The following is a 16,651-nucleotide window of genomic DNA, read 5'->3' on the forward strand; positions in this document are numbered from 1 at the left end:
CTTTGCATATAAATTGCATTTCTTCTTACTGCAAAGTGGAGGTTGCATTGGTAGCAATTAGTGAAAGTAGCTGCCTCCTGTCCCTGCTGGGGTGTGAGTCCAGACTACGTACAGCGAAGAGGTGGTCCTGGACCCGTTGGTCCTGAGGCGTAGGTCCCTGTCACCTCTGGTCACGGTGCTGCAGCAGCAGGGGCTGTGTCATAAAGCAGAGATGAGCTCTCTTTCATGGTAACAACTTGAGATCTGTTGATCTCATTTCAACTGAATTCCTTTTTTCTTTCAGTATAGTGCAGGGTGTCCTTTTTAACATGAGCATCTTTCTCAGGTCCGCTTAAATTCTGAAGAGTGTGCTGACGTTTTGAAACGATGGGTTGACCACCTTTGCTCCCCTCAAGTGAACCAGAAGTCCAAGGCCCTTCTGGTTCTCCTTTCCCTGGGCTGCTTTTCCAGCGTGGCCGAGACGCTTCACAGGTACACCCGCTGTCCATGGCTGGTCAGAACCACCCGGGATTCACCACCTCACGCTCATGAGGCTCTGCCAGGAAAGTGATAGTCCTTGATGTTGGGAGTGAAGGGAGAAGCATATATTTTAGGTTTATTTTTTAGAAAAAAACTAAAGGGAGTGAAACAGCCCATGCTTATTCATTATTCTTTTGGTGTAGGAACTTTGCTACTTCTCTGCCAATCTGCTAGTCAAACCTAATAGTTAACTGTTTAAAAAGAATATTTAAAAAGAATTGAGGTCAATTTAGCTTTGAGTAGAACAACTGAGACAAAGGCAGAAAAGCAGTAGGAAGGAGGAAGAACGTGTGGCAAGTTAGAGGTGTCCCCTCTGAGAACCTTGAAGGGATATTAATGTTTATCACTTACCATAGGACATTTTGTTTATTTAAAACTAAGGGAGGTAGGTTGAGGCAGATAGGACAGAAAGTTACTTGTGAAATCTGGACCTGGGTTTGTGGATTTTTGTCCTGTCTCTGTAGATCAGACAAGATAGGATTCTTGTCCTGTCTTTATTTCAGTGATTTCACAAATGTTTTATAAGAGTTAATAGAAAACAGCAATGGGTTGGAGCATGAGAATTCTCCTTTCCTCTAAGCTGGGGCAGAGACCAGTGCTGGTGTGCCTCACGCAGCCCTCGGGCTTCTATGGAGAGTATGTACAAGTCCTTGTATAGAAACACTCCCTGGGATGGTCCTACCCCTAGATGATGAAAGTCACAGCTCCTGACGCGCTTTGTGTTCTGTTGAGCAGCATGAGGTACTTCGACAGAGCGGCCTTGTTTATGGAAGCTTGTCTCAAGTACGGAGCCATTGAAGTCAGTGAGGACACAGATATCCTTTGCTGGGACGTGTTTGCTGCGGGGGAACCAGATGCCGTGAGTGGGTTTTAAGCATCCCCGTTGGCTGTGCTGCCTGGGAGGAAACTATTGTATGGAGAAAAATCTGTGTTCTGACTGCTCAGAGCCAGGAAAAAGCGACCAATCAGAAAGAAGGTTGTTGCCCCACCGGCATCAGCTGTGAGATAAATGGAGAGCCAGGGAGGGCTGTGAGGTGGAGGGAGCCCAGGTTTTGTGATGTCTTGTTTGAACTTAGAAAGAAGACAGAGGAACTAGCAGTGCAGGAAAGGTGCGGGAGGCTCTGCTGGAGTAAATGCCCACAGAGTGGGTCAGAGAGGCGGGCTGGTACCGCAGGGGCGCGCCAACGCGGGGCAGGACGCAGCGGCACTTCAGAGAGGTGCGCTACCTGGGCAGGTCACGGGGGCCCCGTGTGACCAGGAGCATGTCAGTGCTTCCGCCCGCCACTTGAGTCACTTGTTTTTCTTTGAAAAGAAGGAGCTTGAGAATCCCACTCTCAGGTCCTTGTGTTTGCAGAGGCCTTGTTGTTCTCCTTGCACTTTTTCTTGAGTGGTTACATTGTGGCCTCATAGCTATATGTCATGTTTTTTATTTTTCTGTATTTTTTTTTAACAGAAAATTGAACTCAGTGTCATGCATCTCGGCACTGGCGGAGTTGGCTCTGATTCAGTGGAGCTGTTTTGGATATCAGAACACAGTGGGACAGGGCTGTCTAACATCCCCAAAGTGAAAGTGATAGTCACTCAATTGTGTCTGATTCTTTGCGACCCCATGGACTGTAGCCTGCCAGGCTCCTCTGTCCATGAATTTCTCCAGGCAAGAATACTGGAGTGGGTTGCTATGCCCTCCTCCAGGGGATCTTCCCAACCCAGGGATCAAAGCCAGGTCTTCCGCATGGCAGGCAGATTCTTTACCATCTGAGCCACTCAGTGAGGCTGGATCTGCCCCTTAAATGCCAACCTCTCAGGCTTGCAAGCAGCTCAAGGGTTTGCACATGTATTTCTCTTCTGTCATCCTTCCCTCTCTACTCCTTCAGTGCATTTAGACCTTGGAGCATCTGAGGGCATGTTAGTTGGGTCTTGTAGGAGGTCGGGCTTTGGGCTCAGCTGGTGCCAGTGCAGGGACATTGCAGATTGAAACCTCACCTCCCCGCCGTGAGCTGCCCTCCCCCAGAAGAGCTCCCTGTGCTCCTCCCGCGCTGCCCTCCCCTGGCAGAGCTGGTCCTTGTTTCCAGCCTGTGGGAACCTGCTGGAGCCCTCTCTGCCCTTCTCTTCCTTAACTGCAGTTTACAGAAGCTCATCTCTGCTATTTATGCAGATTATGCCCGAAGTTTAAAGAACCTCGGGTTTAAACAGGGAGCAGTTCTTTTTGCTTCAAAGGCTGGAGCAGCTGGCAGAGATTTGTTGACCGAACTGGAATCCCCCAAGCAAGAACTGACTGACTGAAGAGTGACCAGTCTCTGTGCCCCAGGGCACCTGGCCTCAAGAGCAGCGGCCGGGGTGTTGGTCTGGCTGTGGACGGTCACAGCCAGACCTACGAGGGTCCCGTCCCCTCCGGGGCCCTCGTGGACTGTTTACCATGTATGCACAACAGTATGTGAGCATTTATACTATAAGAAGCCAGTCCCAGGACCTGTATTTATCTCAGAGAAAGACAGGAATGCTTCAGATATTGAAAGTATAACATTTTATACTTTGGCAGACAGCTTTAAGAGTCCCTAGAAATGCTTTTCATTTTTTAAAAATTTAAGATCCAAGCAATTGAATTGCTTTTCACATAGACTAGATTTAAATCTGTAGTAAAAGCAGCTTGTGAGAGCTATACTGAAATACATGCTGTGCCTGTGTGTATATACAGCCATTCAAGGTATAAACAGAACAGAAACATTTAAACAGTAAAGGTGACTTACCATGGCATTCCTTGTTCTCTTACCTTGAAAACAGAACTGTTCGTTTCTTGGTTAGGCAGTTGCTGAATTTTGTAATTTCAAGTGTATAGGCTCTTAGAGAAATTGTAAGCTTTAGGTTTTGTCTGTGGAGTCTTAGATATTTGGGATTTTAGCTCCTTCTGTGATGGGTTACAGTAACCTCCTCTTTGAAGACTCTGTGCTCTAATAATTTTCTGTCTTTGTGTTCTTCCAATGACTGAACTATATGAGATGTGACTTATAAATTATTGCTAAAAATTTAAATGTGTGTAACTTACAGAAATGATAAAAAGGGAATTAATTCCAGCCAGGCCTTTGTGTCCTCTGAGCTGCTCTGCATCACGTCGGGTGGTGTGCTGGCGCCTCAGGAGTTGGTCCAGCTGCCCGCCCTCCAGCGCCGCTTTGCTGAATCCAGAACCGGGCTGCAGGAACTCGGGGCTGCAACACAGAACAGGGTGGAACACCTGCGCTGGGGTTCCTGGGTGGGCAGGGCTCAGCTTGTGACTCTGAGTGGTGAGGTAATGGTCTTCCTGTCTTTCCCCTGGACGTCCAGGGTGGCATATGTACTAACACCCACCGGGAGGTGTTTTTACATAGAATCGTAGTCTCTGCCCTTAGATATCAACCTCCCTCGAACAAGGAACTGAGGTCCATGGAGAGGAAGGGCCTGTCCCAGGAATGCTTGTTCCCAGGCCAGTGCTTTTGCTAAATGTCCTAGAAGAGACCCAGGATCCATTCATTGGTCCTGTGGCTGGTCACCTTCTTGCCCTTTCTTTGCCGGGGTAGGTGCCACCAAATTTTTAAAGGCCAGAGGCAAACCCAGCTCTCTTTATATTGTTTAGTAGGTAAAATGATTGTCAGGATGAACTTTATTAATTCAGCCATCAACTGGCTAAGGGAGAAAAGAATGCCGGCCTTAGTAAGCAAAGAGAAAGAAGTAGAAATTCCAGCAGAGGGCATTTGAAAGTTCAATGTGCTTGGGATTGGAGGCCAACAGATAGGCGGTGATCCACTGCTGGATTGTGGGAGTGCGTAGAGGACCAGGCAGAGCAGCTCAGCAGCCAGTGCTGAGCAGAGAGGCCCTGGGAGCCTGCACCGTGTCACAGCCCAGCTGGTTAGGGTGGCAGCAAGTCTGGGTCAGGACACAACTTAAAGTCCGGTCCGAGCAGAACCCGAACCGCCCTCTCCCCATGACCTTGTGGGCTGAAAGCTGGAACTGCTCCACTCCTCTCTGGTGAGCATTTGAATTCAAGAGCAGACAAGGGTGAGTGAATCACTTTCAAGAGTCTGACCTTCAGCTTGCTTCTGCATGGAAGCACTTTAAGCACATTGGGTTATCTGTGCTTTAGCAAAGGAGGCTTCCCGGGGTGACACCAGCAGTGGGGCATTTGGAAGGAGAGAGACAATGACTTCAGGGCAGCAGGCATCTCCCTGTGCAGATCACCCCTGGACGTGCTTGTCAGGCCTCGCTCCTTGGCAGTGGACAGGCTGGGCGGAGCGGGGAAACCGGGGGAGCTTCTGCCAGCGTGAGACCCACCCTCCCGCGCCTCTTGTCACTCACCGTTACCTTTTCCCTGTTCTGTTGCTGATTGTTTTGCAGATGGTGACCAGCCCTGGGCCTCCCCACGCTCTTGCTTAAGGTCTTTCCATTGCTTTGAAAGTGGGAGCAGGACATTTTGTTCTCCCAAAACCAATAGTGGAGCAGTGTCAATACCAGCCTCAGGTCCCTCCCAGAGGCACCATATCAGAAGTTCTCTACAGAGTGGCCCTCACCTCCATAGGAGAACAGTGCCTCTCTCGGCTGTTAATTGCCTGGAGATTCCATCTCGCATGAGGACAGTCTCAGGTGTCTGTGATTCCTGAGCTCGTGATCACGCAGAGTATTTCATTCTCCTCAGCAGCACTTTGCAATTGAAGTAAAGTGTTCAGGTACATACTGGCAGTTGTACTAGAATAAAAGAATTCTGCAAGGCAGAAATTGACAGACAAGTAAAAATATTCTCTGAACCAGTAGGGCTTTATTTCTTTGAGGTCTTGCTCACAATTGATTTGACTGACTCAAAGTGACTCATTCTCATTTTGTGAATGAAAGAAGTCCCTCAATTAAAATGTAAACGCATTTTAAATTGGCTCTACCAATACTTGAGTGTTCTGGTGTTTTAAAAAGAAGAAAAGCAAAGGAGCTAGGCTTTAGGAATGCAGTTCTCCTGAGAACTGCTGAACTCCAATTAGATGGGCGGGTCCAGTGGACACTTGGATGAGCAGATTGCCCCGCTGTCTTTCCTGTCCTTAAAGGCTCCTTGCATGTGTTTGCTCACAAGACCCACGCAAAATAACGCCAAGAAAGTCCCACCTCTCTCCCACTGAGATTTTCTGTGACTGTGGCTCTCAGATGAGTCCCTGCAGGCATCTTGCTTCAGTATTTGGCTCTTTTACCTAAAAAGGCCAACTAACACTACCAACCCCACTTATTTTTTTTCAAGGACACTGAGAAATAGGACTTAGTCAAGGTGAAAGTAACTGTTCCAAGTACAAAAGAAGGAAAGATATTCTAGGTTCCATAGGTGATTTGGGTTGATTTTTAGCTTTTCTGTTTTCCATGTTTATTTATAGCAAAGTCAAGTGCAGTTAGGCAAGAAGGCTGTTAAAAACCCTGTGATGATAGCTTCAGAAGGACTGAACAAATAGTTAAGAATTTAAGATCAGATAAAAAGGATATTCTCCCGTCACTGCCTTAAAAATATAGCTTGGATCAGTTTTCCCTTGTGTTTACGGCCTTTTTGAAACTGAAGTAGGGTGGGCTGGTATGGGCGGATGGTGGGGGGCTGCACAGGAAGAGACCTCTCATTGAGACCCTCGAGGTAAAGGGCTGCAAAATGCAAGCTGCAGACCTGATCCCGCTCCTTGCCTGTTTCGTAAATAAAAGTTTTACTGGAACAACCGCGCCCATTTGTTCCTTGTCCGCGGCTGCTTTCATTTGACAGATTTGAGTACTTGGGACAGACACTGTATGTCCTAAAAAGCTTAAAATATTTTACTGTCTGGCCTTTTATAGGAAAAAATTCACCCACTGCCACTCTAGGTCCATAATGCCAACTTGAGATGAAATTTCAACTGCACCCAGTTGTCCTTGTGGGGGCAGATCCTCCTCTGACTAGGTGTCCTAGAAAGTGAAAGTGTTAGTCAGTCGTGTCCAGCTCTTTGCGATCCCACTGACTGTAGCCTCTGTCCACAGAATTCTCCAGGCAAGAATACTGGAGGGGATAGCCATTTCCTTCTCCAAGGGATCTTCCCAACCCAGGGATTGAACCCAGGTCTCCCATACTGCAGGCAGATTCTTTATAGTCTGAGCCACCAGGGAAGCCCTGATGCACTGTAACTTAGCTCTTTTCAGAAAGATGTTAGCCTCATCCCAGGACTTCTCTGGTAACTCAGTTGGTTAAGAATCCGCCTACAGTGCAGGAGACCCTGGTTCGATTCCTGGGTTGGGAAGATCCCATGGAGAAGGGAAAGGATACCCACTCCAGTATTCTGGCCTAGAGAATTCTGTTAACTGTGTAAGTCCTTGGAGTTGCGAAGAGCTGGACACGACTGAGTGACTCACTTTCACCTGACTCATGGACCCCTGTTCCCATGACAGTGGGTCTGGGAAACTACACACAACATGCATCTCTCAGACTGACCTAGTCTTATTTTTGACAGTTCTGAGTAAACAGATGGTAGTTGATGATAGCTGACATCAACAGGTGATAGAAAATTTTAAATCCAAGAGCTGTTTCATTATCAGCATTTTAAAATAAATCTCAGTTTTACTCCAGGCACCTCCTAACGTGTTCTGCTATAGCAAGAGCTCACTTTATTCCAATATTTTGACATTCTACCATCTAGAGCCTTAGTGCTTCAGCCAGGGTGAAAGTGAAAGTGTTAGTTACTCAATCATGTCCGACTCTTTGCAACCCCATGGACTGTAGCCCTCCAGACTCCTCTGTCATGGGATTCTCCAGACAAGGATACTGGAGTGGGTTGCCATTTCCTTCTCCAGGGGATCTTCCTGACCCAGGAATTGAACCTGGATCTCCTGATTTGGAGGGAAATCACTCAGATTGTTTTCTTAAAGAGCCACCTGTCCAAGGACAAAATATAATTCTACAGATTAATTTCACTGCCCTGTGGTCTAGAGCTCACAGCAGCTGGGAATGTAATTGAACAATAGGCCCTTGCTAAAGTAGCTAATGTTTGGCAAGAATAGGCCAAGGGAAATAGACTGTGTCCCATGAAGCAGTCTCACAGCTGTCCTGGAGGATAGTATTCTAGCGAAAGTGTAACGTTAGTTAATTCGGGGGATGTTAAGAATCTGATCTGCTTGTGTTCTTGGAAATGCCATGGCACATTGCAGAGAGCCGACTGGAGCCCCCCTCCGGCCAGCTGAGTAACTGTCAGTCAAGCCCTGGGTTTTGCTTTTTGCCTCTGCAAACTTGCTCAGGTGTGCTTCTGAACACCAGTGCCCACATTGTGGAACAAAGAGGAAAGCGTGGCCTGGGGATGGTGTGTCCCTGCCATCTAACTGACTGACCTTGGACAAGCTGCCACCTGGGCCTCGTTGTAAGGCCCTGCCTCACAATGATACTGATACAATGATACTGCCTGCCTCCCGAGATGGTTGAGCGAAGATGACAGGTGACAGATGTGAGGGCTCGCCAGTCTAGACGCTGCTCAGGTCTTTAGAAATTCTTCAGGAACGTGTGTGGTCTGCTTGCGTCCCTGTTCATGAGAAGACAGATGAGACTGTCAGCTTGCATTCAGGACTGAGAGTCTTGCTTCTGTGACACAGGCCAGGAGCAGGGATCAGAACGGGACAGGGAGGAAGGGAGCGAGAAAAGGAAGAAGGGAAGTGACTCTGGGCATCCCTAACATCGCCCACTGGCAGCGTGGAAAACTTGTTTTGAGCAGAAAGGACTTGGTCTGGAGCCAGGGTGGACCTCCTTCTCTCCGTGAGGCATCTCCAGAACCCTGCTCCATCCGCTTCCAGTGGTTCCTCTCTGACCGTCTCCAGGACACTCAGCAAGCCTCCTCCTGCCTGAGACTCACCTCCCCTTCCCGCACGCCAGCCTTTGAGGCCTCCCCATCTCCCACCCCAGCCCTACCCATGGGAACCACCAAGCTCCCAAGTACCGACTGAGCCACCACTGTCTGCCAGGGACTCAACACACCTGGTCGGGGAACAGGGGCCCTTCCCTAGAACGGGGGGCTGGGATGGAGCGGGGAGGTGAGGAGCAGCCCCAGGCCCAAGAGGGAAGGACACCCCACCCAGGGGAGGTGGAACAATCCACTGGGAGTGGCCTTGAAAGGACAGAGCAGAGACCAGAGCTGGAGAGGCCCACAGCAGGGTGCCCCACGGTTCAGAAAGGATGGGGAGCAGGTGACACTGGGGGCTCCTGGGGAGGGGTGTCAGCGTGGCCCTGAAAGATGAGCAGGCAGGAGCCCAGGGTCTCCAGGCAGATAAAAGCCGCACGGAAAGATGTGGTCAGGACAGTGGGCCTACAACCAACTCAAGCAAATGGTTCCATTTTTCAGGAATGTGGGACTTCTCCCCCAGGGCCGGGTGGGAGGAATGTGTGGACCAGCTGCTTGGACGCCCATGAGGGCCCAGCTGGGGGCCAGCTCATCAGAGAGCCGGGCAGCAGCTCCCACCAGCTGCTCCAGGTGGCAGCTGACATCTGCTTCTCTGACAGACGGGTGAGGAGGAAAGAGCAGAAGCTCCTGACCTGCTGGCCAGTGAGACTGTCCACTGTGGCCAGGCCAGCGCATTGCCCCTGAGGGGAGTTCAGGTCTGGTGGAGAAAACCACAGCTTGGCCATCTCCCCGCTCCCGTGTTAGTCCTGCGGTCTAGTCATAGAGCGTGTGTGCGTGTGTGCTAAGTTGCTTCAGTCCTGTCTGACTGTGACCCTACGGACTGTAGCCTGCCAGGCTCCTCTGTCCATGCGGTTCTCCAGGCAAAAATACTGGAGTGGGATGTCATGCCTTTCTCCAGAGGATCTTCCCGACCTAGGAATCGAGCCTGTGTCTCTTAAATCTCCTGTACTGGAAGGAAGGTTCTTTACCACTAGCGCCACCCAGGAAGCCCTGAGAGCAGCCAGAGTGATGTTTTAGACACAAGATTCTCATCAAATGCTGCCCTGGCCACATCTCTCCAGTGGCTCCCAACACACTTAAAAGTCAAAGCTCTTACCACGCTTGTCCGTAAGGGAGGCCCTGCATTATCTAAGGGTTTCCCGGGTGGCGCAGAGGTCAAGAATCCGCCTGCCAGTGAGGAGACACAAGAGACACACGTCCGATCCCTGGGTCAGGAAGATCCCCTGGAAGAGGGCACGGCAGCCCACTCCAGTATTCTTGCCTGCAGAGTCCCATGGACAGAGGAGCCTGGAAGGGTACAGTCCATGGGGTCACAGACGAGTCGGGGGCGTGAGTGAGTGACCGAGCAGTGGCAGCGGCTGTGTTGTCTAGCCCCGCCCACTAACTAGCTTCTGTCCATGTCTCTGGCCTTGGAACATGCTAATCCACTCCTCTTCAACACTTTTGCACTGGCTGTGTCCTTTGCTCGGAGCTCGCTCTCCCTGCCGGTCACAGGGCTCACTCTTCCCTCCCCAAGACCTCTGCTCAAATGTCACCTCAACCTCAGCCGGGGCCCTCTGATCTCCTCTTACAAGCAAGGTCCCATACTCCACTAACCCTGATCCTGCTTGCCTTTTTCCAGAACCCCTGGCTTCCTCATGAGATTGTAGGCTCCATGAAGGCAGGGCTAGGTCAGCCTTGTGCTTTCCTGAACCCTCAGATCCCAGCAGAGGGTCAAGCACACAGAAAGCCCTTGATAAATAAATGCAGAGTGAAAGGATGCGTGGAGAAGGGGGCCTGGGGGGGCTGGAAGAGAAGCAGGAGGACTGGGCTGTCCCGGTAAGAGGTGGCAGGGAGCATCTCCTCTGAGGGGCCCCTGAGACCTGCTTCCTGTCCTCCCCTCCCCGGCCCATCATCTAAGATACTGCCTGGGTCTCTGTCCCGGGTCCCCTGTCCAGGAGCCCGTGCGTCTTAGTGGCACCTGATCCGTGTCCAGGAAGGGCCTTGAGAGGTCTGCAGAGTCATCTTGGCTGTCAGGTCCATGACTCACCTTCCAGGCAGGGGCTGGCCTGCCCTTGTCTGGCTTCCCACAAAAGCAGGTGGAGGCGCGGTGCCCTTGCAGGAAACCCACACCCGTCAAAGTCTCCTTTCCTGTGAATGAGCCTTTGCTCAGTATGAACATGTGCCGAACCTCCATCACTGTTGTTGACATCCCTGAGGAAAGGATGTGGAGGCCCCGGCCTCAGTCTTCCAGGAGCCTGAGAAATGACAGAGCCACAGAGGGCAGAGTGGGCCACTGGGGGAGAAAGGTCAGGATACCAGAGGGGAGGGTCTGGGGAGCCCCTGCCTTCGCAGCAGGAAGCCGGTCTGGATGACTTATTTATTACCGTCCCTGCCTCGGGGCAGTAGTCATGTACGGATATGAGAGCTGGACTATAAAGAAATCTGAGCATGAAAGAATTGATGCTTTTGAACTGTGGTGTTGGAGAAGCCTCTTAAGAGTCCCTTGGACTACAAGGAGATCCAGCCTGTCCATCCTGAAGGAAATCAGTCCAGAATATTCATTTGAAGGACTGATGCTGAAGCTGAAGCTCCAGTACTTTGGCCACCTGATGCAAAGAACCGACTCATTGGAAAAGACTGTGATGCTGGGAAAGATTGAAGGCGGGAGAAGGGGCTGACAGAGGATGAGATGATTGGATGGCATCTCCGGCTCGGTGGGCATGAGTTTGAGTAAGCTCCAGGTGTTGGTGATGGACAGGGAGTCCATGGCGTTGCAAAGAGTCAGACACGGCTGAGCAACTGAACTGAACTGAACTGAACTGAACCGCCTCGGGGCAGGGGGCGAGGCAGGTGGGGACGATGAAGAGGGCTGCTTTCCGGAGGCAGAGGCAGAGGCACGCCAGCCTCGCTGCTCTTGCAGGAGCACAAGCTGGAGATAGCAGCTCCGCTCACCCCAGCCTTGTCCGGAGCCCCATTGCAGTGCCGTCATCAAGGTGCTTTGGGAGAAGACACGTGAAAATGGGGATTTTTCTCAGAAATGCCATGTGCAATGCGCTCTCTCCCACGACTCCACAAATCTTTAATAAAAGTAGGAAATTCACCTTGTGGTTGATGCCACTAGGCTTTTGGGAGAAGTCAGGGAGGAGGCTGGATTTGAGTGGAGGCTGGCACAGTACTGAGACGGCCTTGGCCCACGAGACGGGAACAGGCTCCCACTAAAGTCCCCAGGGAAGGGCCTGGACTGGGGAGGGCTTGGCCACAGCGGCTGCCCAGAGGTGGCGTTTCCAGAGGGCTCGGACAGCCTTCTGAGACCAGCCTGGCACCAGCCTGGTCCTCACCCCTAGGGCACCAGAGGCCTTCCCATCTGACTGGGCCCTGGGGTGGCCCCCACATTCTGCAGTGTTCCAGAAAGGTTACTGACAGGTGTTGGGCAATCGTGTTCCAAAAGTTTCCATTTTCCCCTGGCACCTGCAGCAGGACAGGCCTCCTCACACATCTTTTCCTCATCATATTTCATTTCCTTTAGCACACAGTTATCTTATTTAAATGCGATTATCTGAAAACTTACTAACTGAAGGGTAGTTACTAACTGAATAGTATCTCTACTCTGGTTGATGAATACAGGAAAAATAAAGCAGCACTTTTGAGAGAGGAAAATGATGTTCATTGCTTTTTCTTCTCTGAAATCTGTAGATAACCAAGATGCAATCCGTCCAGGAAAGCCGGTACTTCACTCTGTACTGTGGGGAGTGAGGGAAGCGGGGAGGGGGCCGCAGGCAGAGCAGGCGGAGTGACCCCTGAGTGCTGTCACCTGCCACCTAGGTGTGCTGGCTCTGCCCACTCTGTCCCTCTCAGCAGCTCTTTGAACCCCCTGAGCTGCTCCTCCATGGAATCTTGGCCCTGTCCCCGGACTCCCCACCCCACTTCTGACTCCTGGTTCTGCCTTTGCTAGTTCTGTTATCTCTGACCAGCGAATCTAGTATCCCCACGCCTCAGTTTCCTCATCTGTACAATGGGTTCGATGATAGTCCTTCCCTTGTTAAGTTGAAAAGCTCTTGGGACACAGCTTGGCAGGATGAATACTGATGAATATTGGCTCTCATTTCTGGTGCTGTCTCAGGGGAGATGGTCGTTGGTAAGAGACTGCAGGCCCCTCTGCTCCAGAGGGAAGCTGCGTGCTTTCCTGGGGGTTCTGAGAAGACTCACTTCCTCCCCTCTGCGTTCTCCCCACAAAGAGCCCAGTGAGATCAGAACATCCGTAACATTCTGATTAATGAGCCTCCAAGTGTCCCTGGAAAACGTCCTCTTCCTCTCCGTCAGCGGAGCCCAGGGAGGTGTCTTGTGTTTTCTGAGCAGGAGTAACTCTGCCTGTGTAGCTCCAGGAAACTCAGGTTCTCCGTGGTCTCACGAATCATCAGGAAGGAGCTGGGAGAGAAGCAGTGTGCTCATTCCACTCTCCCCACAACCGGCAGGGAGTCAGGGTTCCCCCATAACGCACTGGTCTGCGGTGAGAGCCACACAGCCCCGGCCTTCAGACCCAGTTCTGCCCTCAGGGGCCTCCACTCCCCGCAGCCCTGCAGCCCTCCCCGCTTCACTGGGGCGGGCGGTGCCTGCCGGGGCCATCTCCACAGCCAGAGCCATGTCTCATCACCCCATCTGGCTTGGAGCGCCCCATGGTATTGAGCCCTGAAAACAGCTTCCCAGTCCCGGGGAGATGTTGGAGGCCTGGATGCCTGAGCACGAAGTGGAGTCAGGGAGGAGAGGGAAGACAGAAGGAGGAGACCCAGGAGGAGGGAGGGGACCTTTAAAGGGCCGTCCTTCTCTGGGTCTAGCCCGGAGCGCCACATTTTGCCCCTGTGGAAGGAGGGAAGGGGTGCCGTGTCCCCTCCTTGAGCAAAGAGGCCCATGAGAAGCCCTAGCCTTGAGTTCTGAACCGAACTCAGAAAACCACAGGAGAGATGAATCCTTCCCTGAGATGTCCCCAGAGCACCTGGCCTCCTTGCTGGCTCACTGTAGGGACTGACTCCACAAATACTTGTGGAGAAAAACATCTGTGGAGAGAAAAGGTCCTAATAGAGGACAGTCTAAGGTTATTTCCTCCAAAAGGCGATGCCAAGGAACATGTGCAAGAGATAGTCGCTTGATATATCCCTCAGGAAAAACTCAGCGGGGGGTGGGGGCTCCAAATAATAGTCTCTTAAAAAGGAGGCAAGAATTAAATAATTCAGGAAAACAAGATAGTCGAAAGTCTCCTTGTCACAATGCACATAGACACCCAAAGGCTCTGAGAAGTCCTGTAATAAAGAATCCTGCGTAATTGTGTTTCAACCAACAATAGCTAAACACACTTAACCAGGAGTGCCTGTCTCCCCTCTTTGCTCACCCTCTCTTTCTCCTCTGCTGTCTCCGAGCATCACGTGGAATCTGTACTGAGGACTGGGGTGGACATGGTCCCCTGAGATACGTGGAAATTCATGCAGGGTATGGGATGTCATTCTCAGGGGTCAGAGCAATGACTTCACATTCTCAGCAGGATTTCTGGGACTTCCAATGTGAAGGGACCAAGGGTGACCCAGGGACTTGCAGGAGGCTGACCCTTGAGCCACACAGATGGAGCCTTCCCAGAACAAGCCTCAGGACTCTCCTTGAACTGATCTGCCCTCAGCTGAAGCAAAAGGATTTAATGTCTTTTCCCAGAGAGAAACAAACTCTTTTATACACACAAAGCGAGGATTGAGATCATCAAACAATTTCCTCCAGGTCTAGAAGTTTCATGAGAAGGAAAGAAAACAAAAACACTTCAAAAAACAAAGCAAAGAACAAACCCTGAGAACAGAACACACTTAATGAGATTGCTCAGCCCTTGGAGTTTCTGAATAATTCATGCCACCGCAGCTTTCTTTCCACTTTGTTTCTCAGGCTCCCCCGGGGTGGGAAGCCAGCCTTGTCGTGGTCTCATCCAAGCGGCCATCCTGCCTCTGCTCACAGGCCTCCTGGGACGGGTGCTCACTACCTCCCAGGCTGTGCTCGGAGTGGGTCATAGGTTCTGCCACTAGAATGGGCATTAGGTGACAGCAGGCTGCCTGCAGAGGCCCCTCACGTGGCAGCCGCAGTGCGGTGTGGCAGCTGAGAACCTGAACCCTGGGTCAAACCGGCTAGTCAGAATCCCGGCTCCATCGTAGCTGTGTGCCAACAGGCAGCAAGCCATGCCTCTCTGAGCCTCAGTTTAGTCCCCTGCCAAATGGGGATGGTGACTTATACTTACCCCCTAGGGCTGTTGACTGGTTTGATCTCCTTGTAGTCCAGGACCCTCCAGTCAATCCTAAAGCAAATCAACTCTGAATGTTCCTGGCAAGGACTGATGGCTGAAGCTATAGCTCCAATACTTTGGCCACCTGATGCAAAGTGCCAGCTCACTGGAAAAGACCCTGATGCTGGGAAAGACTGAGGGCAGGAAAAGAAGGGGAAGACAGAGGATGAGGTGGTTATATAGCATCACTGATTGAATAGACATGAACTTTAGCAGACTCCAGGAGATAGTGAAGGACAGGGAAGTCTGGCGTGTTACAGTCCATGGGGTTGCAGAGTCGGACATGAGCCTCCCTGTCTCTTGGGACCCTATGTGCATCTGTAGCTGTCAATGGTGGGGAACCTCTCCTAACTTCTCCCCAAATCTGCTTCCAAGCCTCTCCTAACTTTTCCCCCTGCGCTTCCAAGTTCAGGGCCTGGGGAAGGAGCAGTGTACCCCAAAGGGCTCCCCAGAACCCCTGGAGCCACTTTGTCCAGCAACAAAGAAAGTCCATCCCCAAAGTGATTACAGAGTTTCCAGCCACTTCTAGAAACAGAGCCAGCTCATGACTTCAGGAACACAATGGCAGGTTAGGAAAGCAAAGAGACAAAGGAAAACCTCTAAGTTCCATCACAACCCTGAGTTCCCGCTCACTCAAGTTTTTGAGCCAAACTCAACTCCCCGTGAAATTTCGGTCACTTGTGCCTCAGCCGGCTGGTGGGGATATGAATAGCGTTGCTGTGTCTGAGAGGTGGGGGCTCTGGCTTTTCACAGGGTAACAAGAGAGGCTTGGTGAATTTCAGGGCTGCAGCCCAGCCTCCGACCTCCCAGACCTTCAGGCCGTGATCGAATCCAACTCAACACAGAAAGAGACAGCCCCACAGACACACATGTCAGCCTCTGCCAAGAGGGGGGCCACGGGAACACCTGCTGGAGACTCGGGGAATTGCTGGCTCCCTGTAGGGGCTTGAATGGGATCCCCCTCCCACCAAATTCATGTCCACTTGGAACCTCAGAATGTGACTTTATTTGAAAATAGGGTCTTTGCAGAAGTAATTAGACCTTGAGATGACATCATCAGACAATGATGGTGTCTTTATAGGAAGAGGAGAGAACACAGAGGGATGAAGGCTTTGTGACGACAGGTGGAGATTGGAGTGATGTAGCTGCCAGGCACGGACGCTGAGGCTCACTGGAAGGACAGAAGCCGAGATGTGGCAAGAAGGATTCTTCCCTGGAACCTGCGGAGAAAGCATGGCCCTACCAACTTTGATTACAGACATCTGGCTTCCAGAATCCCAGGGGAACAAATTTCTCTTGTTTCAAGCCACTAAGTTTGTGCTCATTTTTTTTTTTTTAATGGCAATTCTGGCCAACTAAGACACCTCCTCTGAGCAAAAAGGAGGACTGGGAATTCCTCAGGGACCTCAAGTGGTAGGGCCAATGCCCTCCTTCTTCACCTGGAACGGTAAGAATTCTGCTTCCATTCCCCCATCCTCATCTCCTGGCCAAGTTGGAGGAGGCTTTCTGCCTTTGTTTATTTTGTTTGCCTTTGTTTCTGTGTTTGTTTTACTGAATCTGCTTTGTCAAGGAAGAGCCCACAGTTCCAGAAACAGAGGAATGGTTTTCAGTTGCACTTCTGGACTAGAAATTTCACTGTCAACCAGGTTGACATAACCAGGCTCCCCGCCTTCTGTTCACATCTTTCCAGAAGCACTCGTGACGCTTTGCTGGCCTTTCTTTCCGAGGCCCGCCGTGGATCAGGGAAAGCCATGGACAGCAACAGTTCCAGCACCCACAGCCCAAGGAAGCCCTGGGTAGTCAAAGCTATCCAGACCCAGGATTCTGGCTCGGGGAAGATTCCAGTGTCTGGGATTCTTTGTGGTTTTAGCTTTCCAGGCTTCTGGAGCTGAAAATCCATTTTTCCAATTTATCCCAGTATGTGTTCCTTAGAACTGTAATG

The 16,651-nt window shown here is 51.1% G+C and overlaps 1 protein-coding gene across 4 annotated transcripts in view; it reads left to right on the top strand.

Annotated features, from left to right (window-relative positions):
* WDR11 (WD repeat domain 11) overlaps positions 1 to 3,595 on the top strand; it is a 54,574-nt gene extending 50,979 nt beyond the window's left edge. For 3 of the 4 annotated variants that reach the window (XM_061162786.1, XM_061162788.1, XM_061162789.1), the window contains 3 exons: positions 326 to 471; positions 1,255 to 1,378; positions 1,973 to 2,641. In XM_061162786.1, coding sequence (XP_061018769.1) covers positions 326 to 471; positions 1,255 to 1,378; positions 1,973 to 2,278 — 576 coding nt within the window. In that variant the 3' untranslated portion in view covers positions 2,279 to 2,641. The other variant, XM_061162787.1, reaches the window with a different exon arrangement.
* Positions 3,596 to 16,651: the final 13,056 nt, after the last annotated feature.

The sequence above is a fragment of the Dama dama genome, chromosome 15, assembly GCF_033118175.1.
Source record: "Dama dama isolate Ldn47 chromosome 15, ASM3311817v1, whole genome shotgun sequence".
In the NCBI taxonomy this organism is placed as follows: domain Eukaryota; kingdom Metazoa; phylum Chordata; class Mammalia; order Artiodactyla; family Cervidae; genus Dama; species Dama dama.